The sequence below is a fragment of the Myotis lucifugus genome, unplaced genomic scaffold, assembly GCF_000147115.1.
Source record: "Myotis lucifugus unplaced genomic scaffold, Myoluc2.0 scaffold_211, whole genome shotgun sequence".
Taxonomy (NCBI): domain Eukaryota; kingdom Metazoa; phylum Chordata; class Mammalia; order Chiroptera; family Vespertilionidae; genus Myotis; species Myotis lucifugus.
Genome location: NW_005871259.1, coordinates 1,057,885 through 1,082,856, shown reverse-complemented (window position 1 = coordinate 1,082,856; position 24,972 = coordinate 1,057,885). Strand labels below are relative to the sequence as shown.

Genomic DNA, 24,972 nt, shown 5'->3' with positions numbered 1-24,972 from the left:
GATGCAGTGATGACTGAGGAACTGGCCTGAGATGGCCCCTCTCTCATGTTTTGCCCGGAAAGTCCTCAAGCTCATAAGAACTGGGGGAATTACCTGTACTCAGGGAGCAATGAGACCCCCCCCCCCAGAACCCCCTTTCGCCTCACACTGCGTGGCGGCGTGTCCTCACTAGCGGACGTTTCCTCCCCTGGGGCTGGTACGAAGAGGAAATCAGCTTCACTCACTGTCCTCGGGGCAGGGCCCCAGTTCGTGGCTGTCCCAGGAGGCAGAGGGCGGGGGATCCTTCACTGGAGGGGACAGGGAGCAATCTGCCCACTTCGCCGCTTCTGTGTGGAAACTGCCCACAGGCGTGGTGCCGCCAGAGGACTCGCCCCCGAGGGACCTGAGCAGCTCCCTGTAGGCCAGTTCCATGTCCTGGAAGAGTGCGGAGGGTCCGGTTCAGAAGGTCCCTGGGTGCACCGAGGGGAGCCCTGGGCAGGCCAAGAGCTAGGGCTCCCATGGACACACTACCAGTCCAAGCTTCCCCCCACCCGCCCGACTGAAAACAGGCTGCTCCTACTGCCTTGAGGGCCTGAGCCCCAGTCCCCTCACCTTGAGCCTGTTGAGCTTGAGGGTGAGTTGCTCAATGGTTTGGAAGATTATGCCCATGTCCTTGACGGCCAGGCTGGGGGGCGAGCAGCTGGGGCGCCTCGGCTCTCCATTGCCTCCCCGCGGCTGCGGCTCGGTCCGCCAGGCAGGGAGGCCGTTGGGCTGAGAGAGGTCGGTGCTGGAGTCGGGGGGTCCTGCTGGCATGCTGACATAGAAACAGTTCCCTGTCCCCATGGCGAGAGCGAGAGATTAGGAGGCAAGTGCAGAGCAAGTGGAAGCCACCTTCTCTCCCTTGGCGCTCGCCCTGCTGCCTGACTGGGCCAAGGAGACCGTCCTACGATGAGCTCAGAGCACTCTGCCTCCTGCTGCCTACTGCGCGCCTGGAGCGCTCCTCCTCCAGAGCCTTCTGGATGGCAATTCTGCTTAGTGTGTCCCATCCCCGGGGAAGACACTCAGTGTGACAGTTAAGGCAGAGTGGCAGGGTTGTGTTTCATTTGGGAAATGGGGAAGGGCTCCCATTCCTAGAAGGAAGGGTAAGGAGGTGGTGGCTGGTTCAGGAACTTGTGAAAAGCCACGGGCAGTAGCCTCCTTGACCCTGCCCATCGGCCATTTGCTTCACAATCCTGGAGATACCTCCACTCATCATTGGGGGCCAGGCAGGCGGAGGAAGGACGCAGAGGGTCCCTGCCCGGGCAGTAGGCATAGGTGGACGCCAAGGAACTGTGGAGGGCACGGAAGCCTATGTCCACCTTGACACTGGAGCAGTGGCTGGTGTGGGCAAGAAGTGGCTCGCCATCAGGCTCTCGGGTGAGGACACTGGGCACCGGGCCAGGCTTCCCACCCACATGACAGCACAGCGGCTCACCCTCCTGCTCTGCAAGACGCCTGGGCAGCTCTCGACAAGGGGGTGGCACAAGGCCTGTCCCTGTCTGTGGCCCAGGGCCCGGCTCTGCCCTCTGGGCCCCACACTCAGCGTGGCCGTCTCTGGCTCCCAGGAGGGGTTCATTACCCGTAGCCTTGGCTCCGCCTTCCACTTCAGGTGGCTCAGCCTCTGACTGGCCACCCTCTGGTAGAGCAGGGACAGCCTTACTGCCTGCCACCTCAGCTGCACCGCCACCGCCACCACCACCACCAGGGAGAGCAGAAACCAGAAGAGAAGGGAAGGGAAGGAGAGGAGGAAGAAGTGGGGGTGGAGAGAAAGAAAAAGGGAAGAACACAGTGAACACAAGCTCACACGTGACTCTACCCCAGGGAGCTGCGGAGAACTTTCCCACCAATTCACCAAAGGAGAGAGAAGGAAGGTCAGTTCCCAGAAACCCAGGAGAGAGGGCAGACCTTGAGCAGATGAGTAATAAATGCTCCTGGAAAGGGAGGCAGAGCTGAGCACGAGGGGAGGATCGGGAACTCCTGGCACTGACGGGAATCCCATCCCACTCCTCAGGGGTGCCCTGGCCTGCTGCTCTCCTCCACCGGGCTTCCCTCTCCCGCCGACCCCTCCCCTGCCAGGGCTCACTGCTCTGGCCAAACCCGTCCTGAGCACCATCCTGGCAGGCTCAGCTTTGCTTGTCTTAAAGCGTCCACCATATCCACAGCTGGGTGCCCTCCCTGCCACCTCCTGCACCCCCACACCCCTTCCTCTCCGAGCATCTTCCCCGACTTGTCGGAAGGCCCCTCTCTCAGCTCAACCTCCAGTTCAGCGCTTCTCCACCCCCACAATGCCAGTGCCTCCATCTCTGCCATCTGAAGGGACTGGCCGCAAGCAGGAGTCCTTGTCTCTGCAGGCCTGAGGCTCTGAGAAGAGCCTCACCTTTTCCTTAGGCCTGGCAGACGAGTGGGACACTAGCAGAGACTCTTACTGACGGCTGATCAGTGCCAGGTACGAGGCACTAGCCTCATGTTACAGAGGAAGTTCAGGGATGGTTCCGAGTGTGCTCTAACGTCACACAGACATGAAGTGATGGAGCTGGGGCTTTGGCTCTTGGCTGTCTGACCGCAAAGCCTTTGCCCTCTGCATGCTGTCAGCACGTCTCCTTCCCCGAGGACCCAGGGTGAGCCCTGCACACGTGTGGCTTCCAGAATAAGGTGGGGAAGGAAGCAGCCTTTGGAAGACTCGCCTCTACCCTAGCAAAATTGGGGGTTTGTCTCCCCAGTGGGCCCCAATTTATCTTACCTTTTCTCACAACTTTGTAACTTCCTGCTGCCTCTGTGCTTGAAGCCTCTTCCTCTGGACTCCTGTCTAGCTCAGGAGGCTCCCAGATCCCAGAATTTCTTGTTCTTGGAGGCAGGTGTTCCAGAGAACAGAGAGCCACATCCTCCTGCTCTGGCTGGCCCCCCTCTGGCCCTGGGAGCTGGGTGTTCTCCCCTTCACCCTCAGTGGGAGCTCGTCCGGGGGAGCCTGGGTCCCAGGGGTGAGAGGTGATGCTGACGACAGAAGGTGTAGGTGTCAGGTCGTCCTCGGGCTCCCCAGCAGCCTGTGGTTCCCTGGGGTGACTTGGCAGCTGGCCCCGCAGGATCAGGTGCCGCAGGATCTCCACTGGAGGGAAACAGGGAAGTGGCTTCCCTGGCACAGGACTCAGCCAGCAGCAGGAAGAGCGCAGGGGTGGCAGGAGGGTGGCTAACTCCCCTCCCACCGCCAACTCGGTGAACCTGCCTCCTCAGGCACCCGGTGGAGCTGGAGGGCTCTGGCCAGCTGGCGGGGCTGGGGAACGGGAGTGACAACTGTGTCTCGGCATCATCCTGCCTCACAGCAGGGAGAATCTTCAGGCAGGCGGAGGGTGCAGACAGCTGCCAGTTCACACTGCTCATGCTACTGGGGAACGGGGGCCGATGGCAGGGCCCACGAGGCACTCACCATCTTCTAGGGCGGCATCGGCAAGTCCTTCCATGAACAGAGGGCCTGGGAGGGGCAGGACGATGGGGTCTCTGGTCCTGCCCCCCCTGTTCTCTCCATCCAGGGATGCGGAAGGGTGAGGCAGGGCACCCAGCTCCGTGGCCTCCATGCTGCCCTCATGCTTGAGGTCCTCCAGCAGGACCGAGTGCTTCCCTGTGACCCCCGGTTGGGGCCCAGTACCTGTGGTGGTGGGAGGTCAGTGTAAGGCAGGGAGAGAGGGAAGGCTGTGGGGGTTGACCCCATGCCTAGCTTTGGATTTAAGGGGCTGGGAACATTGGGTGATTCATTCTACAATGTGTACTGAGCACCCACTATGGCTGGGCACTGTCCCGGCTCTTGGCATACATCAGTAAATAAAGATCTCTGTCTAATTCAAGTGCAGGGACACAGAGGAATAATAAAATAAGCAAATCACTGAAATAAATCAGAAGGTGAGAAGTACTATAGGAAAGAAGGAAAACAAGAGCAGGTTACAGAGGATCAGGAGTGCTGGCCACAGTACTAAACAGAGGGTCAAAGAAGGCGTATTGGTGCAAAGGTAAGACTTGAAGGAGGTGTGGACATTAGGAGGAAAAGCATTTAAGCAGAAAGAACAGGAAAGGGACACAGCCAGGTTGCCTACCCAGGGAGATTTCTCTCTAAACTCAAGACCCTAAACTAATTCACATACAAACTATCAATGAGAATTGTTTGGGGCCCTCTTGCCTCTGCCCATTTCATTCCAGTAATTGTCTTCAGCCCTTTGAGCTCCCACTCCTCCTGACGACCCCTCACAATGCACTCCCTGACACACAGCTTCTGCCTGCATCTCGTTCTCCACTAGTAACCCCTGGTGGGGGAAGCAGGGGGTCCTGGACCCCCAAATATCCCTCTCTTCCTCCACTGCTCAGTGCCTATCACCGTGAGCCAGGGCCACAATCTCTGTTCAGGTGAGCTAGTCTACACTCCCTTAAGTCTGTTTTCCTTCCTCGTCCAGGCTCTTTCTTCCTCCCTCTATTCCCCTGATGGATCCCTCCCATCACCCCACCCCACCCCTGACCACCTTCCTACCTGTGCCTGCAAAAAATGGACTGGGGTTGTCTCCCACAAAGACCATCCAGGGGACTTACCTCCAGGGAGCACCTCTGGTTCTGGTTCCCTCTGAAACACTTCTGAGTCATCCAGACCTACCCTGAAGGGAGAAACGGGCAGGCAAGCGATCACCTGCCGGAATGCTGGCTCTCCGCCAGCCAGGAGTCCAGAGGTCATGAAATTCCACCCTGGCCTCCAGAGTGAGAATGGGCAATGAGGGCGCAGGGATCAAGGAGGAAGGTGCTCGGTTTCAGCACCTGCTGTCTGACTGGCAGCCCGGAGAGGAGGGTGGGTGCCGGCCAAGCCTCTCCCGGTCCCGATTCTACCCCCCGCCCCGCTTTAGGTGCAGTCTCCATTACAGCCATGCGGGGCTGTTGGGGACAGCACACCGGGAGGGAGGGCAGAGTGTGGGACCGTCCCTCTGTCTGCTACCACCTGTCTGCTGAGGCTGCCCATCCCCAGGGTGAAGGCTGAAGAACAGCAGAAAACAAGGGGTGTGGGGTGGGTAAGCAAGGGGCCTGGAGGGCTAAGTACCTGCTGGACCTGGGGCTCTGGTGGGCTGACTCCTGAGGGCCTGGGGGTGGAGGAAGGACAGGTGTCGGGGCAGCTCCTGGGTGCCTGGTGGCATTCCGCACAGCCTCTTCTAGGAGTTCCATCCACCTGTAGCTCGATAGGAGTAGAGAGGACCGGTGAAGGGAACCAGATCCAGGCACACAGTATCTCACCTGAAACCCTGCCCAGAGCCTTGAAGCCTTTTCCACACCCTCCCCGGGACCCTGGGCCCGCAGGTCCCACCGCCCCACACAGTCCTCTGTTACTTGCAGCTCCAATGACTGAACACCAACCCTCTGTTATACTCTGTGCTGAGCATCCTGTATCTGTTCTCTCTCAAGAAAACCCTCAATAATACATTTACAGATGAAAACCTGAAGCTGAGAAACTGCCTGACTCAACCTGTCTCCTCCTACTGTGCGCGCCACCTCCAGCTGCCTAGTCAGGGGGTGGGGATGAGGGCCCTGAAGGCAAATATCGAAGAAGAACCTGTGGCTTTAAAACACTCCGTTGGGAAGGGAAGCCAACCCCCGCAGAAAGGGGATGGAGCCAGAGAAAGGAAAGAAGAGCCAAGTGGCTGGGAGACTGCTGGGAACTCCCTCGCCCTCCCACTGCTCACAGGGCAGGGAGGGTCCTACCAGCGTCTCGATGTCTGTCTATCTCCACCTTCCCTGCCCAATGCCTGCCCCCCGACTGCTCTGGGCCCCTCCCTGGCCTCACTGTCCTCACACACACCATCCTGGTCCCTAAGGGACAGCAGTGATAAGGGACCCTTGAATCAATTCTCACGTGTTCTTGTCTGAGGACGTCAATGCCACCAGCTCATAGATCTGGGGTGGGCCCAACTCGGAGGTGCAGATGATGAAGAAGGCCCGCTTATCTGTGAGGAAACGAGGAGAAGGCATGGTGTTGGGGGTAGCAGAGGCCCGACTCCAGCCTGGGCCAGGGAGCCAGAGTGCGACTCAAAGCCCCGACCCTCAACATGGATGAAGGATGCAGCGTAAGACAGACCTGGGTCATCAGAACCACTTGGGACCTACTTACAAGGGACAGAGGCGACTCTGGAACCCCTAATGGCACCTTCCATGGCCACCCATTACACTCCTGCTTTCCTAACAACACAGGCTGACGTGTGTGGTGTTTGGGTTTATAAAACTTTTCATGCCCACCAGGCCTTTGATCCCCCACGTCAGGGATGAGGAAAGCGAGCCTGAGCGTGTGGCTGCCAGAGCCCTTCCCTGTGCACATGCCGCTTCTCACGGAAACGTCTGTCCACTGGACTCGACTCTACTGTGGGGCTTCGGTTCTTCCTGCCCCTCTTGCAGCAGGAAGGCTTGTCCTACTCTCTGCCCAATCCTATTCTTCCCAATCCTGCCTACACATCCTTAGCCCGTCCTGGGTGCTCACAGCCCCTCCTGGTCCCCCATCCAACCCATCATCCGACCCCATTTGGGATCACATCCTCCTTAGCTGGGTCAAGACAGGAGGAAAGGAACGCAGGTGGACCCATAACTCCCGTAGGCCCCGGACTGGCCCTGCATCACCCAGTGCTCACTGCACGTCAGTAACCGTGATCGTGGCCCTGGGGCCCAGGCCGGCGGGGACGTCTGCTCACAGCACCTGTGGCCACGGAGCGGACGAGAACGGCGTTGAGCTTCAGCACGGGGCTGAAGGTCTGCTTGCTGTCGGAGGAGCCCATGGCCGTCTTGCTGTGGCACTTAAGCAGCAGCTTCTCATCCTGTTTCAGCAGCAGCACGAGGAGGTCCTCCAGCAGCAGCACGTGGAGGTCTGGGAGGGGGTGGTGCTCGTGAGGCATTTCCAGTTCCCGCCCCACCATCCACACACAGGGCGCCAGGGGCTCTGGGACGCCTGGCCCTTTCTTCTTGGTACCCCCCAGGCTGTGCATAAGGAGTCTGAACTCTCCTAGTTGAGCTGCATCCCGGCTCCCTTTAGAGCACAGGCTCCAGGAGTCATGCTCCAGGGAGGGAGGTGCTGGGGCAGCCCAGCCCCCCACAGCCTTCCCCTGGCCCCAGCACCCCCCATACCCAGGGTCTTATCCTTGCTGATCCTCCACGTCAGGGGCCCCTCATGGATCATCTTCCTGGTTGTAAGATCCAGGCTCTGTTAAGGAGAAACCATTTGTTCATTCACTCATCCATTCAGCAAGTATTTGAGAACCTACTGTGTGCCAGACACCATGCTAGGTGCTCGGGATCAGTGGTGACAAGAAATAGTCCTTGCCCTTACCCTCTTGCGAGGGACACAGACAAGTGAAGAGGCCGCCACGAAGTCACGGGCCTTGTGCTGGACTGGGGGATATGCCGACAGCTCTGGTTAGGTCTCTCGTCCACCCCATTCCACATGCCATCCACCTTCCTAAGAAGATCACTGCTTCACTTACCCATCCCTTCAGCTTTACTCCCTCCCAAAGGATCTTTACCTCACCTCACGTTGGAACTCCCACCCCCTGCTCTTCCCGGCCGAGTCTAACATCTAGTCTTTATTGGTGGAGCTGTCTGCCCATGTCTGTCTAGGGATGGACAGTGTGTGTTCCAGGGCCCCACCACACCATCCTACCAGACAGGCCCAAGTCTCCTGCCTCCCACTCTCCAGGCACTGACCAGAGTTCTCTCCAGGGTGCCCCAGAAATGTGTGCGTGCGCGCGCGCACGTGCACGGGGGTGACCATGCTGCCCCCTGCCTCCTACCTTAAATCTGCTGCCAAGGGGTTGCTGGCCCTCTCCAGGGAGGTGGTGTCCCAGCCGTTTCTTGATAGCCCTCTAAACGGTGCCGGTTCTCTGTCTGCTTCACCGCTTCATTCACGTACTTAAGAATTTCCCGGCACTGATCCCGGGCCCGGCAGAGCTTCTCATGCTCAGAGGTGCCACCTACCAATCAGCACAGAGGAGACAGTTGGGAGCTCGCTCCTGCCCGAGAAGCCTGGAGTCCGACACCACCTGGCTACTCACACCCCACCGACACGCAGGTACGGGTATAGATTCGCCACCCTTGCCTCATCTGAGGACCTCAAGTGTAACGTTATCTTTACTGAGGGCCATCGGATTTCAGATCATTGCTCTGAAGACACTGATAGCTCTTGGGAATTCTTGCCTCGCCCACAACCAGCTCTGCAGATGTGGGGGCAGGAACAGAGAATGGGTGAGTGCGATGACTGGGCCTCTAGGTTACCTGTTAAGTTGCACTGAGGTTCCTCACACTGTATACCCTGACTCCAATATCCCAAATTTGAGAGGTGAAAGATGCTCAGGATCCCAGGAACAGTGAAAAACGGGTTAGACCCCCTTATTCAGCATGGTCCCTACTCCGCTAGTTACCACACACGGTTGTGTCTTTTGTGCATTGCAGAGGCATCCAGTGTGTGTGTGTGTGTGAGTGTGTGTGTGTGTGTGTGTGTATGGTGGTGGTGGTGGTGGTGGTGGTGGTGGTAATGGGGACTAAAATCTAGCCAGGCACCTGGCGTGGAACCATGACCATCAGTGGAGCCAAGGTGCCCTCCACGGACAGCCTGTGTCCACTCAGATGCTGTCCTCTGAGCTGTACAAAGGCCCCACACGGACTAGAGGTAGCCCTCACCCCTGCCACTGCTGTGCACCTTACTTTCCCAAAGTACAGTGACAATCGTTATCTTCTTTGAGAATGCTCATGACAAGGCGAGGATGAAGACCAGAGAGGTCCAGTGACTTTCTTTTCTAAGGTCACCAAGTCAGTGCCAGGACTGGGGTCTGAAATGAGGGTTGCTGCCCCCACGCTAGCCCCTCGCCCGGCCCTACCCTCCGTGTGCTTGATGATGCTCTCCAGCAGCAGCGGGTACTTGGTCAGCCGCTGCATCTCAGAGATGATGAGGTCCCGCAGCTGTAGCCGCCGGCACTGAGGGTGGCTCTCAGCCTCCTAGACGAAAGGAGGCACAGACAGGAAGATGTCAACCCAGGGTTAGGAGCTGGTTTATGGGCTCAGGACCTGGGTGGGTGTGAAAATGCCAAATAGGTGCCAACTCCAGAGGGTAACTCAGAACAGCGATGGCAGCTTTTTTCTTGAATATTTAAGGAAAGGCATGTGGGGGCAGGGAGACAGAAGCCTATGGGAGGGATACGGTCGAAGGAGCCATGCAGAGCATGTGTTACTCCCCCTTTATAGACAGTAAACGAGTGAGCCGGACCTAATGACTGCTTATCCAGTGTTCCGTCCAGCAAACAGCAGCCTCTGTCTTGAGAGGAGATGTATGTCAGTGTTTGGGGAGGTGGCCTGAGGGAGGGTGCAGATGGGTGCAGGGAGTTCGCATTATCCTCCCCGGTAGAGAGAAGCGCCAGGGGTGCTTGGAGCTGGGGCCCAGGAGCAAGTTCAAGAGATCTGGCCCTGCCCGTCTTTACTGAGATACGACTGACCTGGCTAACTTTTAGTGGCGATGAGAGAAGGCGGGAGGAGGGCCAAGAACGCACCTGCATGAAGAGCTGGAATCGGCTCTCCTTCCGCTGCTTGGTCTTGATCAGCTCCAGGGCGATGGACTGGTACGAGCAGAACTGGGCGGCCACTTGCTGGAGTTCCTCTCGGGCAGGACCATCAAACTGAGAGGCAGAGTGGACACGGGCAGGCATCATCACATCCCTACCTGGGACTGGTCCCTCCCCAGCTCCTCCTCTGCCACAGCCTCCAGCCTTGGTAATGACCCCCCTCTCCTCCAAGCAGGAGAAGTTTGCAGCTATACCCGAGCCAGCATGAGGTCACTGATTTCTTTGATGATGGGGCCCTCCTCCCGGAGCTTCTTCATGGCTTCACACCAGGAATCTGGGCAAGGGGAGAAGAAACAGCGAGGCCTGGGTGGCTGCAGAGGGTGTGACAGCAGTGCTGTGGGGAAAGGTCTGGAAACCGTGATGCTCTGGGGGGAACTGGAATGCTGGCTTCAGGTTGTACAAGAGGATTGCCAGGACTTGCTACCCAGAGAGGTCCCAGCATGTGGGTAAAGTGGAACAGAAGCCTGAAGGCTAGCGAGAGGGGTGTGGAGGGAGGAGGCGGGGGGACAGCTCCTCACTGTGGATCTCTATGAGTTCAGGGAGGTTGGGGAAGAGCCGGGCCAGCTCCTCCCGGGGCATCAGGTTCTCCTTCTTCATTCGCTGGTAGAAGATCAGGTCCAGGACCCGGAGTGTGCGTAGATGGGAAGCCTCCGTCACAAACAACTCTGAGCGGCGGTTGTGACAGGAGGAGTAGAAAGACGGGGAGAAAACGTGTCAGCACGTATCTAGTCACTACCGTCCAAACCACTTTATTTTGGGGGGAGTGAGTACTGTTTTCAAATTGTATATGGACTTTCTCTCACCCAAGGGTCAGAACTGAGTTGTTCCTTAGGATCAACAAGGACCTGGACCTGTCCCCAGGGCCCCACCCTCTTGACTCCCCACCACCGACTCCCACATGAGTGAGAGTGGAAACGGGATGAGTAGGGACGGGGTGAGAGGAGCACGTTCTCACCGTTGATGACCTCCTGCCGGTCAATCTCCCTCTGGGTTAGCCCCGCCACCACATCCTTGCCCACTGTGTGCTGCCAGTTTTGGGTGTCTGGCTCTAGCTCCAGGTCGGACAGCTGGCCCAGGTCATCCTCTAGGAGGTGGGGGAGGAGGACATCTGTGCAGAACCCCAGGCTGGGGGACTCAATGCTCCTGGGAGAAAATGAGCAGCTTAGCTTTACTTGGAGGAAAAACTCACACTTGGGTTGGTCCCTCCCCCTCCTGCCCAATCGGCTTGCCCGGTGCCCACTGGAAAGCAGCAGGCCATGGAGGAGATGCACACCTAACCAGCCACTCGGGGGAGAGGACAACGAAACATGCTGGAACTCAGACACCTAAGAGAAGTGCTACTGCGCCCCTCACTCACCTGCGACCCATTTTGGGGGTGAAGGGAGGAGTAGGGTTCTCAAGAGACCTGTGGAGAGAATGTTAACACTCAGAACCCGCGGCTCCTGCCCGTGCTAGCAGTGGGCTGAGCCACGGAGCCCTGCCCACCTGGTGGAGAGGCTGGAGGCAGATGACGAGGCTGACTGGTGGAGGCGAGCAGCCTCCGCAGCGGCATCCATGTCAACGTCGCTGCGAGAGCGGGGCACGTTCTCCGTCTTGCGAGAGCGCTTCAGCTCCTCCCGGCCCTTCAGGCTCTCAGAGCGGCCCAAGCGAATCTCTGAGCGCGAGCTGGGGAGAAGGGCAAGAGACCTTGGGATCCGATGTCCTGGCCAGCTTCATCTGCTGCCCCATCTCAAGGACGCCTCAGGGTGCAGGTTCTCCACCCCACCCCACAAAAGGCCCAAACACCACGATGCACCCGAACAGTAACATTCCTAGATGAAAGACGCTTTCCCACGATAAATGTTCCTGCTGCTCCTCAAAGTTCTCCCCTCCCGGCCGGGGAAGGACAGAGCCTCTCGTCTTGCTCAGGACGGATCAGAAAGCTATCCTAACAGGAAAGTGAAATCTGGAACTAACAACATCAGACTTGCAGTGTGTCCTCATGCCAAGGAAACCAGGCCCCGTCAGGAAAGCCGTGGACACCAATTAAACTACCAGGCCCCACCCTGGCCACCCTCTGCTGCCCCATGGCCAGTGCCACCCCCCTGCTGTCCTGTGGCCGGGCATCTTCCCTCTGCTATGGAACAGTCAGCTCCCACTGTGGACTCTGCTTGAGCCGGACCCTTCCTTTCACAAGATCGTCTATGAGGAAATGTCTTCACACACTCATTCTAGCATGTTCTACACTGCCTGCCTGCCAGACATTCTATCTGCTGATAGAGCACTGCCCTCCATTCAATGCAGATTTCTTCCAGTCTTCACTTCAGAGGGTCTTTCCCAAGCTTCCGTTTCCTTTCTTGGAAGCAGAACAGCTGGGAAGCTCACTTACGGGAGCTGCTTACTGACCGTCAGGAACCTGCTTCCCGGCCTGCCAGGCTTGGCCACTGAGCGTCTCTGGGGCTGGATGAGACGCTGACAAGTGGGTGTTGCCCTTTGGGGTCCTGTAGCACATCTGCCGGAGGCAGCCAGCATCCCTGGACCCTTGCTTCCCAGGATGTCGCCTCCCCCCACTACCCTGCTGGGCTGCTTCTTTGTTGACATTACTAATCCCACATCCTGCCATGCATCCAGGACCACAGGGGGCCTGTAGAGTCTGGAGAGCTCTGAAGAGCACCGCACGCTGCTACACAGAGGGAGCCTAATGGCTTCGTCTCCATTCATCAAGTGTCTCCACTCTGCCAGAGGATCTACATGGGGCCCCCACCCTCGGCATCTTGAGGGTTTGGGCATCTTGAGGATTTGTCCGCAGGGTTAGAAACCACACTGCTCACTGGTCCCTACTGAACTCACCCCTGAAATCTATTAGAACAATTCCAACCCAGACTAACTCAAAACACTTTCACAGTGCCCCCAATGGGTCACTTTAGCATGACAAACTTCAGTGAGGTTACTGGGGCTGCAGAGCTAAGCAACTTCCTTCAGTGCCCATAAGTGAATAGCACTCCCACCAAGAAGTGAGGCACATAACCCACCTCTGGTACTGCCTTCTAGAATCGGGGGCTCCTCCGACCGTCTAAGTATCGATGACAACCTCTGACCCACTGTGCTGACACTATTTCTCAGGTTGCCAGTGAGCTTAGTCACCAAATGCAAAGGCTTCTGTAAATTTAGGATCCTAGTGAACATCTTAGGGCAAATATACCCAGCAACTTCAAGAACACAAATTTGCAATTGGCCTCAAATATTCTATCAAAATATTGATATATCTTACAATTGTGTATTTGATCATCTATATGACTATGCCTACCCCAGCAATTACATAATTTGTATATTTAATTTACTCAGTAATATGAGAACTCAACCTCATCCCAGTACAAATCTAACTTTTATCTTCCCTAAATCTTTGTTAATTCTCATTTGGCAAAATCATTCAACATGTATTAAACTTAACAAAAAGGAGTAACTTTGCACACAAGAAGGAATGTCTCACATACGGTTTGATCATTATGTATTTCAGAGGTAAATGGTTCGTCTATGAAGGTTGCTACTTTTTGGGTTGCCTTTGTGCCTGCTTTATTTAGTCCAGTCCAGTGGCTCAGACTTGAGTGCACACAGCATTATTCATTATTCTCGTATACATAAGACCACACTACTATACCTCAAGGGTGACTTAAGAAATTTGCAAGGACATTTCCAACTACAGGCAAATTTCATTTAGGCACTGACTGTAGAGCCATGCCGCAGTCAAGAACAAGTCCCTCCTTCCCCTCCAGTTCCCTCTAGCCTTGTCATTTAGGGTTTCCTGATTAGCGGTGTCATAATATAATCTAGCTCATTCTTGGGATGAAGGCTGCTGAGAAGTCAGGGTTGAATCCAAAGGAAATTTTAAAGGCCTGTGGTTCCTGGGCTGGAAGGTTGGGACCCTGCTCTCTCTTCTGCTGGCCTGAGTGCCAACACCTATGACGTCTTCCTCTGAGGATACACAGATGGGAAGGTTGAGGGAGGGAGAGTCTCACAGTCTAGTGCAGGGGCTAAAGCAGCTGGAATTAAGCTACCTCCGAACCCTGCCCATGTGCCCATCCTTGGCAGCTCCCATCCAGCCTCTGCTACCTGTCGCTCTCCAGCAGGTCCTCGGGAAAGCTTCCTGTCGAGAGTCGCTGCATCCCAGGCTCTGGGGCATCATACTGCTGGTTGTTCTCAAAGTGCTGAATGATGTTCCTCACGTTGCCTGGTTTAACTAGAAGCAGAAAGATAATGGAGGGCACTCTGCTTTCTGTATAAGGATGATGTTCCAGGACTCTCACTCCCCTCTAACCCAGAAGACAGAGCAATGAGCAAGCATGGATGAGGACAGTGTGGGGCTGAGAGCAGGAGGCACAGTCTAGTCCTGGCTCTTCTGCGGACACGAGGGGGCCTGGGCAGTCCCCTACCTTTCTGGGTTTGCTCTTTCTTATCTGCAAAATGAGAGGGTTTAGAAGTACATATTCTATGGATATTTCTTTTGACTCTCACATTCTTTATCACAATGATTCTTCTGCTTGAAAACAGAAGACTAGGTTTTTCTCAAGATCCACAAATAGGGTTAAAAAATACCCAGGAGGACCAAAAAACATATCTACATGTCATCTGGCCATGGTACCAAATTATATCAAGCACTTTTCAAATTTATATTACTTTTAGAGTTCATGATTTCTGTTCTTCTTTGGCTTTTCCTTTCTGTTCTTTCTGCTCTCCACGCCCCCCATCCCTGGTCTCCGTCATTATAGAATCAAACCCTTTATTACCAGTGAGGGGGGGTCTTAGGAGGAACAAAGGAGAGATGTCATTTCTGGCATTCACATTCCAGCCCCTTTTCAAAGCTAAGACAAAAGACAGCTATTCTTGTTCAAGAAGCAGACAGGGCACATAAGAGTAAAAAGGCGCGTATGGTACCATGCAGAGACCCGGAGAAGACATTTCTGGCCCAGGGCTCAGTGGCTCTCATCTTTAAAGTCAACCAGCTCAGCTCCAAGTTCAGTGATATCAGAACTGGAGTTGGGCCAGAAATGCTGCTCTGCCTGAGACCAAAGGAAGGATAAGTGGGACTGGGGGGGCGGGGGGGGGGCGGCAGATGCCCCAGGGGCCAGGCCCTGATCCTAACCAACTGACTGGTGTCCTGCCCAAGCTTCAGATTCTGATATCTACATGTACAAACTTACAAATCTCCCATGTATCGAAATTCCAGTTTCATAAGAAAATTTCCAAGCCACAGGAAACAGATAAAAAACATTTAGTTGATCTCCTCAAAGCGCACAACTTCATATCCTTTAGGCAGGTAACTAGGGTAATATTTTTCTAAAACTGTCCGATAGGTGGCTGTGTGTATGACAGGAGTAGGGGTATTACCATCAGTCCCATTTCTGAGCTTAGGGCCAGACCTGCCTGTCCCAGACTGAATGTGCATCTGGGCCTGGGGCCACGGCAGGAGCCGGGTTGGCTGTGCAGCCGCAGCCCGAGCTGCCCTGGCTGGGTGAGGATGGAACCCGGCTGAGCCCACTGTTCCCTCTCCCATGGGCCACTTGGAAAATGCCTTCTGTCCTTGGGATATAGTTATGTCCCAGCTGTGACAAGAAATAGGTGTGGCCCTGAGATCGTGTATAACTGAAAAACCCAGAGTACAGGGGAAAGCTGGTGGGAAGTAGCACATTTTTAAAAAGAGCAAAGTTTGCCCAGCTGGCTGTGGCTCATTTGTTGAGCATCAACCTATGAACCAGGAGGCCACAGTTCTATTCCTGGTCAGACCACATGCCTGAGTTGTGGTCTTGATCCCATGTGGGGCGTGCAGGAGGCAGTTGATCAATGATTCTCTCTCATCATTGATGTTTTATCTCTCTATCCCTCTCCCTTCCTCTCAGAAATCAATAAAAATATAAATAAAAAACCAAGGTTTCACTAGTAGCCTTTGTTCTTCTCCATTATCTGAATGACAATAAAACTAAATAAAGTATACTGTGTTACTAACAATCAGATATTCTCACTAATAAGCAGGCAAGAGTTGATCATTCTAAATGGCAAAACTCAATATTGAGATTTTTCTAGCTTTGGTGGGTATGTGGTCTTTAGATATGAATATAGATATGTCTGGTGTCCTGAGAATTTGAGAACACAAACCAAATCATAATATCATAATGGAAAGATCTGACTCAAAGAGATGGCGAACACCCAGCATCCTGATCCTGCCCCAGATCAGCAACTCCACCCTGGGCGTTCCCGTCCCCTCTCAGGTGGACACAAAGCACGCGGCTTGGGCAAGGCTGCTCAGTCTCTATCAGCCTGAGGCTTGCCTCACGCTTCCTTGGGCAGGGCAGATGGGATGAAGTATGTGTTAAACCTAAGGGCCTGGGTTTCAAGGCCATTCTTTTGTTTTTTTTATATTGTTTTATAATCTCTTTCTCAATAATTATTTTTGTTGTTTAAAACAGCATAATGAATCTAGGCATTCAATTTAAAAAATTTTATAGTTTGTAGATCATTATTTTTAATTGCCACTTTTACATAGAATGAATTCTAGCAACAGAATTTCTTGATTGCATCCCACTGCTATCTTCCTCCATACATTTATTATAGAACCTATAAATATTAATCACTTAAATATTCCCTCACTGATGGGAAATAAACTTGTCTAATTCTAAGTTCTAGCTTCTTTGGGTTAATGTGTATTATGTATATATGTTTTAATACACATGTTTTAGAAGATGGATAATAGGTACTCTACATATTAGGGTAGATATTAGGGTCATTTTTTTCTTTTTAAGATATACATTTTTTATTGATTTCAGAGAGAAAGAGGGAGAGAGAGATAGAAACAGCAATGATGAAAGAGAATCACCGAACGGCTGCCTCCTGCACGCCCCCTACTGGGAATCGAGACCGCAACCCAGGCATGTGCCCTTGTCCGGAATCGAACCTGGGACCCTTCAGTCCGCAGGCTGACACTCTATCCACTGAGCCAAACCAGCTATGGCAGGGTCATTCTTTTTTAACTGTTGTAGTTATACAGTGCTGACAAAATTAAGAGTAAAAAAAAAAATCTGAGTGTGCAGGACATTTCAAGGTGCAAGGGTTTCCCTCATTTCTGTAAAATCCTGGATGGTTGGCACCTCATCCATGGAAAGGTGACAGAGTGAAAGAGGAAGGCCTCAGACTGTGGGGCAGTTGTGAGGAGGAGTGTCCTGGCCCCTTTCAACCCTGCAACAGGCAGGCGTGAGGTGGGAGCCCCCTGGGCAATGTCTTGTGTCACAGAGCAGCTTTAGCAACAAGGAGGAACGTAGAAGAGATGTGGAGTAAGGAAAGGGCGGGAAGAGGGGCAGGACAGGAGGAGAGGATGAAGAAAGAAAAGGGAAGGGAAAGAGGGGATTTGGGAAATGGAAACTCAATGCTAATGCAAAGAAAAATGCAAAGAAAATGGTCCTTTTACCTTCCACAGGGGACAAGGGAATATGAAATGCTAAAAAACAAACAAACAAAAACAAAAGTAAACCATGAAAAGTCAAATTAAAATAAAAATTACATCAAGCTGGAAAATGGAAGTTGTGGCAAAAATCAGGGCTGATCTAGGAGTCCCCTCCCCCTCCCCCAGCAGCAATTTCAGCAAAGGTAGCAGTCCCACCCCATGGCCCTTCACAGATTTCCAGGACTAGCATTGGTGGTCTTAGGAAATACTGCGAGGGCCAGCAGCAATTTCCAGACAAATCAACGACAGGACCAATTGAGTCGGGTTACTGATGGCATTAGGGGAACCTCTGGACCCCAAACTTGCCCTCTTTCGAACTAGTTCTGCTTAATAGTAACTCAATTCCCCATCAAGGGCCCATAATTGCTCCCAACACACAGGCCCTCAGGAGTACAGATGAAGGTGAAGGCGGCACTCGGTATGAACAGAGCAACACTGCCAGGGGGACTATTCCCCCGTAGGGCTGTCCAGCAGCTACGAGTGGCTCTGGCACAGTTACCTGCTCCTCAGAGAGCCTGCAGTGTGTGGCCAGGTGAGAACGCAGTAGCACCAAGAGGAAGCTGCATCTCAGAGTTTGGCCTGTGGCTCTCAGAAACCCTGGAAGACCTGCCATCATACTGGTCTATGAAGGGGCTGAGGTCCCCCTCAAGGCTGCTGCTCCCCAAATACTCACTACTCTGGGACGAGCTTTTGGGCTTCCCGATGTATTTGAGGATGGGGTTTCGCTTCTTGTCTTCCAACGCATCCTTTTCTTTCTTGGGATTGCTGCTCTGCTGAGAAAAGAGACATGGGGGTTTGGAGAAGATCCCAATACCCAGATTTGGCCACTAATCAATCTGCCGCTGCTCCAAAGACTGGCCCTAAATAAGAAACTGGAGAGCAGGGTCATGCTTGTTCCCTAACAAGGTTTGGAGGAAGGGAGAGAGCTGCTCTAGTGTGAGGATTTTCACCACGGCCACAGGTGGTGGGATGAGCTAGATCAGTGGTCGGCAAACTGCGGCTCGCGAGCCACATGCGGCTCTTTGGCCTCTTGAGTGTGGCTCTTCCACAAAATACCACGTGCGGGCGCGCATGTACAATGTGATTGAAACTTCGTGGCCCATGCGCAGAAGTCGGTATTTTGTGGAAGAGCCACACTCAAGGGGCCAAAGAGCCGCATGTCGCTCGCAAGCCGCAGTTTGCCAACCACTGAGCTAGATCCTCCAAAAGGGCTTTCCAATCTGCCTCAGTGCAGAGAACTGTGTCAAGAGAAGACACTTTCTAGGGGAGCGCTGTTACCTTCTTGGTCTTCGGGAAGAAGGGTAGCCACTTGTCCTTGTCAGGAGCAGACAACGGGGCCTTCTCAGCCGTGCTGGAAGACCGTGCCTCTCGAAGCCGGATCCCAGCATGGCTCATGTAGGTGTTGAGGGCGAAGTCCATGGGGGCGCTGGAAGACAGGAGCGGGGTGCTGTCTCAGAGAGCTCAGTCATGTCTCTGCCAGCACAGGGAAGGGTAAGAATGCTGCTTTGGTTCCTCACCACCACCCAGTAGAGTGGTAAAGCGGTAGGTAGGGGCCAGGGCAGTCAGAGGAAGGCCTGGAATATTCAAACAGGGCAGCAGGCAGAAGCTGGCTAGAAGTCTTAGCTGCCATGACTCCCAGGAGAAATTGTACTTTTCTTGAGCAGAATTCTTCCTAACACAGGGATAGTGGTCAGTGGAAGGACATGCCGGTTCCCTACAATGGAAGCAAACCAGCTGTGGGAAGGCCTGGGGGGCCAGGGGAGGCCCCAGTTCATGTCCTCAGGCACTTACTTGGGGGAGGAGTGGCACAGGAGGGGGAGAAACGCCAACCGGCCTCTTCTAAGGCAGACTGTCCTCACCACCCTCCCTCAGCCAAGTACAAAGAGAAAAGACGGAAAGGAGCTGTCAAGTAGCTTTCAGTTGCCACAGATAAAACTGTCCAGAGCTCTGTGTTTAAAAATGGATTTGGCTCTCAATTTGGTAGATTATCCACTTTGTGGGTTCAGTGCAGCAAATGCTACTGCCCTGGTCTTCCTTCCTCTTAAACAGACTTCTAACCCCATCCCTTCTCCCTTATGAAGTGTGCATGCTCAGAGCATGCAGGCTCATTTTAACACTGGCTGCTGAGAAACAAGGATCTGTATCCAGACTGCAAAAAATAATCATAGTATGTGCCAAGAGAGAAAGCATCCTGTAGCTCCGCTCCCTTCTGTAGGTGCTGCTTTCACAGGCCGTCCTATCACCCTTACTTCTCCAGGTAGGTTAGGAGAAAAAAGTGGGAGGGAGGCCAGGGCTAATTTGGGTGAAGGGATGCAAGGTATGGGAATACTGTGCGCGATGGCAGCTCAGCGTCTTCACACTGAGAAGCAGACCCCACCCCAGGCAGCGACCTTGAGTATTAGGGGCCTGGACTCATGAGCTGGCTGCGTGGTGGTGACAGACTCCTGGGACAGGCGGTGACCCCACAATACTGGGGACTCTCCTGTGATTGGCAGAGACGGAAAAGCACAGCAGCTCAACCCCATGCCTCCCCACCTTGAAACTACACCAGACTCACTCACCTCCTGTCTTCCTCGTATTTGAACCTGGAACAAAAGAAAGAACAGATGACTCAGACAGCAAGGGCAGTGGCTCCTCCGCCGGTGCAGACTGGGAGGAAGGGAGTGTGGGGAGGAGGGAGGAGGATGGTGAAAAGGTCGGGTGTGACTCTGGGTCTCAGCTCTGAGCCAGTGTGGGCTCCGGAGAGGAGGGTCCTCATTCTCCTGAGGGACTCCATCCACAGTTTTAACAACGATGTCCTAGCTAACGGGGGGGGGAATGTGCAAATCCAGCCTCCTGCCTGGTACCCGTTTCACCTCTGAAGTTATTATGGAGGAAGAGGCGCTTCCGATTGTGTCCACCTAGAACTAAAGGAGGGGTTGGGCTGACAAAGAGGTCAGAGGAAAGACAGCGAGAGAGCAAGATAATACCTTAGGACTTGACTCAAAGAAACCTATTTAAAAGAGGTGAATAAATAGTAACCGAAACTTCCATTTGAGTGTTAACTATGGGCCCAGCACTATCCTAACCTATTGACAAGTATTAACTCATCTAATTCTCAAAATAACCCATGAGTAGGTCTATGTGATGAGACTGAAGCTCCATTGCTTTAAATGGAAACCATTAGAAGTGGGGTACTTATGCTGTCTGTAATAATCCCAAATAATTTCGTGGTGCTCCAATCTCAGAATGGGCTCAGTCAGGTTTTGCCTCCACCCCTGGACTGGTTGGGTGATTACTGCCATCTGATTGTGAGGGAAGCTAAGGCCAGGAGGATTCAGGGCCTGGCTGAAGGTCAGAGGGCTGTTTTTGAGAATATGCCTTCCCTGTCTGATCTCATCTAGTCTCAACTCCATCCAGCCCAGACCTCTTATCAAACACCAGCTTCATATGTGCAGCTGCTACTCAAATCTCCAGTTTGATGCCTAAAAAACATCTCCTGTCCATCTGCGCCCCCAACAGTCTATGTCATAGACCAGCCATGGGCAAACTTTTTGACTCGAGGGCCACAATGGGTTCTTAAACTGGACCGGAGGGCCGGACCAAAAGCATGGATGGAGTGTTTGTGTGAACTAATATAAATTCAAAGTAAACATCATTACATAAAAGGGTACGGTCTTTTTTTTTTTAGTTTTATTCATTTCAAACGGGCCGGATCTGGCCCACGGGCCGTAGTTTGCCCACGGCTGTCATAGACTCTATGACAAAACTGCTCCACACAGTCATCCCTATCCCGAGCGATGGCTCCTTCCTTCGGCCTTTTAGTAGCTTAGGTTAGAAAACCATGGAGTCTTCCTTGACTTTTTAAAAGAAATCCTGTTTGCTCCACTGTCAGAACAGACTGAGAATGACGTCTTTCCACAACTTCCATGGCCGCCACCATGGGCCACGCCCCCACTGCATGGCTTTGGGAACTGACTTCCCTGTCTGGACCCTTCCTTGCTCTCCCACCTCCCTCCACCCACTCGAGTCTCTCACAGCTCCAATGGCTTCCCAGTCACAGGTGCGAGGTGGCTGACCCCCGTGACCTCTCGGACTTTAGCACCATCTGAATCTGCTCTGGCCACACTGGTCTGCCGTTCTTCAAATATGTCAAGCACATTCCTACTTTGCCCTGGCTGCTGTCTCTGCCTGTGACGCTCTTTCCCAATTGTCTTCAAGGATAACTCCCCACTTTCTTTCTTTTTTTTTTAAGTGAACATACCATGATTTTACTGTCATATAATCAAACAAAATATGAAGCTTAGAACTGGATCACTTGACCCTTTCTCTTCTTATCCCCTCCCAATTCAAAATGCTTGCATCTCTTAATAGCCAGCATCCTCTTAGACCTACAGTTAGGCTCAACGCATTCAAGCCTCAGCAGAATCTTCTTTGTAGTTTTAGCCTTTTCTCGGAAAATCGGCTTAGTCTGCCCACCATAGCCACTTTGCTTCCTGTCATAACGCCGCTTTCCCTGTGCATACAGAGAAGCCTTGCCCTTCTTGTACTGTGTTACTTTGTGGGGTTGATGCTTGCCACACTTCTTACAGAAAGTTCGGCGGGTTTTAGGAACGTTCACCATGTCTGTGAGAGCTATCAGCAGGGAAAGGGACTCCCCACTTTCTTAAAGACGCGCCCCCAGCTCTGGAGCTCCTGCCCCCCGGAGCCTGCTCTATGTCCTGCCACCTCCCAGCACCTACTATTTTCCAAACTACTATATAATTCACTTACTTTTTATATGTGCTCTATCTTCCCACTATCACAGCGCCACAAGAAGCGTAGTTGGTTTACTAATGTATCCCAGGAGCATAGAACAGTGCTAGGCACACAGTAAAGACTCCAGAAATAGTTGCTGAACTGAAAAATCAGTGTTAGTAGAGACCATGGAGATTGTCTAGTCCGACTTTTGCCATTTTATAAGTGAGACTAAAGGAGATGAAATGGCTTGAACAAGGTCACTACTGAGTTAAGAAGCAGCACTGGGGTGAAATCTACCTCTAAGCCTGAAGTGTCCCCACAAAGCCGCCACAGGAGCCTGCACACTTTAGAGAAGGGGACTGGAAAGGAGCAAGCACAGCAGCTCTGCCAGAGGCTCTTTAATACGTTCAGTTAGGCTAGTCTGCTGTAAGCCCGTTCTATCCATCTCCTCAAGTAACTTGATCCATTGGAGACTCAGTGTGCCTCTCAGGCTCAGTCAGATATGATCTTAGGGACAGGAAGGGAGACCAGTCAGGCAGAGGGCTGGGAAGGGGAAGCAGAAAGCTCACTGCCCAGCTGGTGTGGCTCGGCTGGGTGTGTCTAGTGCACCAAAAGGTTGCTGGTTCGATTCCCAGTCAGGGCACATGCGTAGGTTGCGGGCTCAATCCCCAGTAGGGGCGTGCAGGAGACAATCAATAGATATGTTTCTCTCTCCCACCCTCTCACTTCTTCTATCTCTAAAATCAATTAAAAAAAGAAAGAGGGAAAGAAAGCAAGCTCACGGCACTCCTAGAGCCCGTGGTTTGTCAGAACCACCTCATGACTGTCAGAGCCCTGGATTCTGCAACTCCCTTGAAAGACCATCAGCCCTCAACGTGTGAAGTGCAGCCCCGTCTTTCAGCGGAAGGAGAATCAGACAAGAAGTGAAAGAGGAGAGGTTGGTAAACAGACCCACAAAATGTCAACCTAGCCCTACCTGGTTTGGCTCAGTGGATAGAGCGTCCGCCTGCAGACTGAAGGGCCCCAGGTTCGATTCCAGGTCAGGGCACATGCCCAGTGTGGGGGCTTGATCCCCAGTAGGGGGCATGCAGGAGGCAGCCGATCAATGATTCTCTATCATCATTGATGTTTCTCTCTCTCCCTCTGCCTTCCTCTCTGAAATCAATAAAATTATATATAAAAAAAGTCAACCTATTCAGGGGGTAGTAGTGGAACTGGAGACTCACAGAATATCTCCCAGGGCAGCCAGCTGCTTCTCAGCCACTTGGCGCTCTCGGAGAGGGTTCCCATCCAGGTCCAGCAGGTCATTTTCACCGTACAGGCTGCCCAGTCCCAGAGTGCGCTTCGATCTGAGCCAGAGAGACACAAATGTACACAAACGCTTGACAGACAGATACCAAGAAATGTGAGACAGACAGACAGACACACACACACAGATACACACATCACAGGGGAAAGAACAGGGGTGAGGAGCAGAGGGAGGAGAGGGTCAGGCCACCTGTAGTCCTGGATCTGCTCCTGGATCTCCGGCATGGCTGCCTCCTGAGCCTCACAGAGAACGCAGCGCAAGTCCTCGCCACTCCGCAAGCGCAAGTCTGTGGTGGGAGCCAGAGACAGAAATGGGGGAGGACGTTGGGGAGGAGGAGATTACATTAGTGGAGCCTGTCAAAGGGAGGGAGGCACAGGCGGGAGGCTAGCTTTCTGCCCTCCTGTTAGCCAAAGGAAGCGGGGCCTGGACCTAGCAGGAATTCCCGAGTTCAGGACTAAAATCCCGATGTGCAAGTCCCAAGGCAAGGATGAGACCATTTTCTGGGTGTTCTGCGCTCTATTAAGTGGAGAAATAGTAAAGCCCTGCTCTTCGGCTGCGTCTAGACACCAGGGGCATGCGTTTGAGAGGCTCGCACTCCTCCTAGGCCCCAGTGCCAGCTCACAGCACTTCATATGAAACCCATTCCCCCCAGACACTGCACACGGTCTCTCCTGCCCTGGCATCTAGCTTCACGCAGCCATGGCCAAGTTCCTGGCAGTGGTGGCTCCCTCTCTGCTTGTAAGCAATCTCTGCTCACCCTCTCGCCTGTGCCCATGAGCTTTCCTTCCTGTCACCCTCTCTCCAAAGGCAGCTTCGAATTCTATCTTCTGGAAAACTGGCTGGGATCCACCCCTCAGGCTGGTGACTGGAGACAGGAAGGGAGCCAAGTGCTCACCTAGTTCGCTCCAGGCCAGCTGCGGTCAGCACTAGTTGAGGAACGTACAAAACACCCTGAGATCCCAGCTCTGTGGGTGGGGTGGAGTGAGGCCCTGGTTCTGTGCTTTTAAAAAGAGTTCCCCAAGCGATTCTGATGACCGAGCAGGCTTAGGAATCCCTCACTGCATCCAGTTCTCTCTCTGTACAGCTGACCCAACTGAGGCTCAGAAAGGTCACGTGGAAGGTTGGCAGAAATTCCCCCTATCCGAGGGCAGCTGCTCGGGGCAGGGACTGGGCCCCTCTGCTCTGCAGCCTCCCGAGCACCCAGGATAAGACAGGCAACTACTGACCAATGAGCCAACTTACCGATTTCAGCCTGTAACGCCTCTGGGACCTTCACTCTCAGCGGCTAAAAAACAGAAGAGGGGGGAACAAGTGGTGAGGTCACCCCCCCAGGGGACATGGGAGAAAGCAATGCCTTCTCTCCCTTTCCCTACATCTATCCGGTACTCCTCTCACCACCCCCCAACCTGTACACCTGAATTCCAGGCTAGGGCTTTTGGAGAAATGGAATCTGAGAATACAGAGTAAGCCGGTTCTATACTGAGGGTGGGACATGCAGTTTCTTCACTCTTATTTCAAGGACATCAGAGTGCATGGGATGGAGGTTCCAAAAAAGTGACTGGTGTTAACACAGCAGCAAGGGAGACCCTTTATTAGGCTGTTGGATGGACTGCCCTCCCTGCGCTCCCAGGGAAATCGGTCTTATGTTACCCAGTCGTCCTCTGAGCATGTTCTGGCTTTTGCTCTGAGTACCTGACAGCTGGGGTGGTTCCACAACAACCAACAGGGACCAACCTGCAGCTCTAATCTCCTTATTCAAGATCCATCTAAAGGGCAAAAATAAAAATCTTGAGGAAAAATAGTTCATTTCTCACTCATTAGTCCTAGCAGCCAGATGAAGAAAG

The 24,972-nt window shown here is 53.4% G+C and overlaps 2 protein-coding genes across 2 annotated transcripts in view; both read right to left on the bottom strand.

The window, feature by feature from the left end:
* Positions 1–24,972, bottom strand: part of ARHGEF11 (Rho guanine nucleotide exchange factor 11) — an 83,183-nt gene that overhangs the window by 1,209 nt on the left and 57,002 nt on the right. Inside the window, 27 exon segments of the mRNA XM_023761551.1 lie at positions 225–414; positions 592–812; positions 1,598–1,693; positions 2,759–3,121; positions 3,440–3,658; positions 4,588–4,649; positions 5,084–5,209; positions 5,891–5,981; positions 6,722–6,889; positions 7,147–7,220; positions 7,809–7,858; positions 7,861–7,988; positions 8,892–9,009; positions 9,558–9,683; positions 9,824–9,903; positions 10,148–10,294; positions 10,585–10,772; positions 10,987–11,034; positions 11,115–11,294; positions 13,719–13,845; positions 17,065–17,094; positions 17,774–17,870; positions 18,379–18,526; positions 19,662–19,685; positions 23,046–23,168; positions 23,318–23,414; positions 24,371–24,413. Of these exon segments, the coding sequence (XP_023617319.1) occupies positions 225–414; positions 592–812; positions 1,598–1,693; positions 2,759–3,121; positions 3,440–3,658; positions 4,588–4,649; positions 5,084–5,209; positions 5,891–5,981; positions 6,722–6,889; positions 7,147–7,220; positions 7,809–7,858; positions 7,861–7,988; positions 8,892–9,009; positions 9,558–9,683; positions 9,824–9,903; positions 10,148–10,294; positions 10,585–10,772; positions 10,987–11,034; positions 11,115–11,294; positions 13,719–13,845; positions 17,065–17,094; positions 17,774–17,870; positions 18,379–18,526; positions 19,662–19,685; positions 23,046–23,168; positions 23,318–23,414; positions 24,371–24,413 (3,364 nt within the window).
* Positions 21,335–21,745, bottom strand: LOC106698668 (60S ribosomal protein L36a). Its single transcript, XM_023761549.1, has one exon. The coding sequence runs from the start codon at positions 21,701–21,703 to the stop codon at positions 21,383–21,385; it is 321 nt and encodes a 106-aa protein (XP_023617317.1). The 5' UTR covers positions 21,704–21,745; the 3' UTR covers positions 21,335–21,382.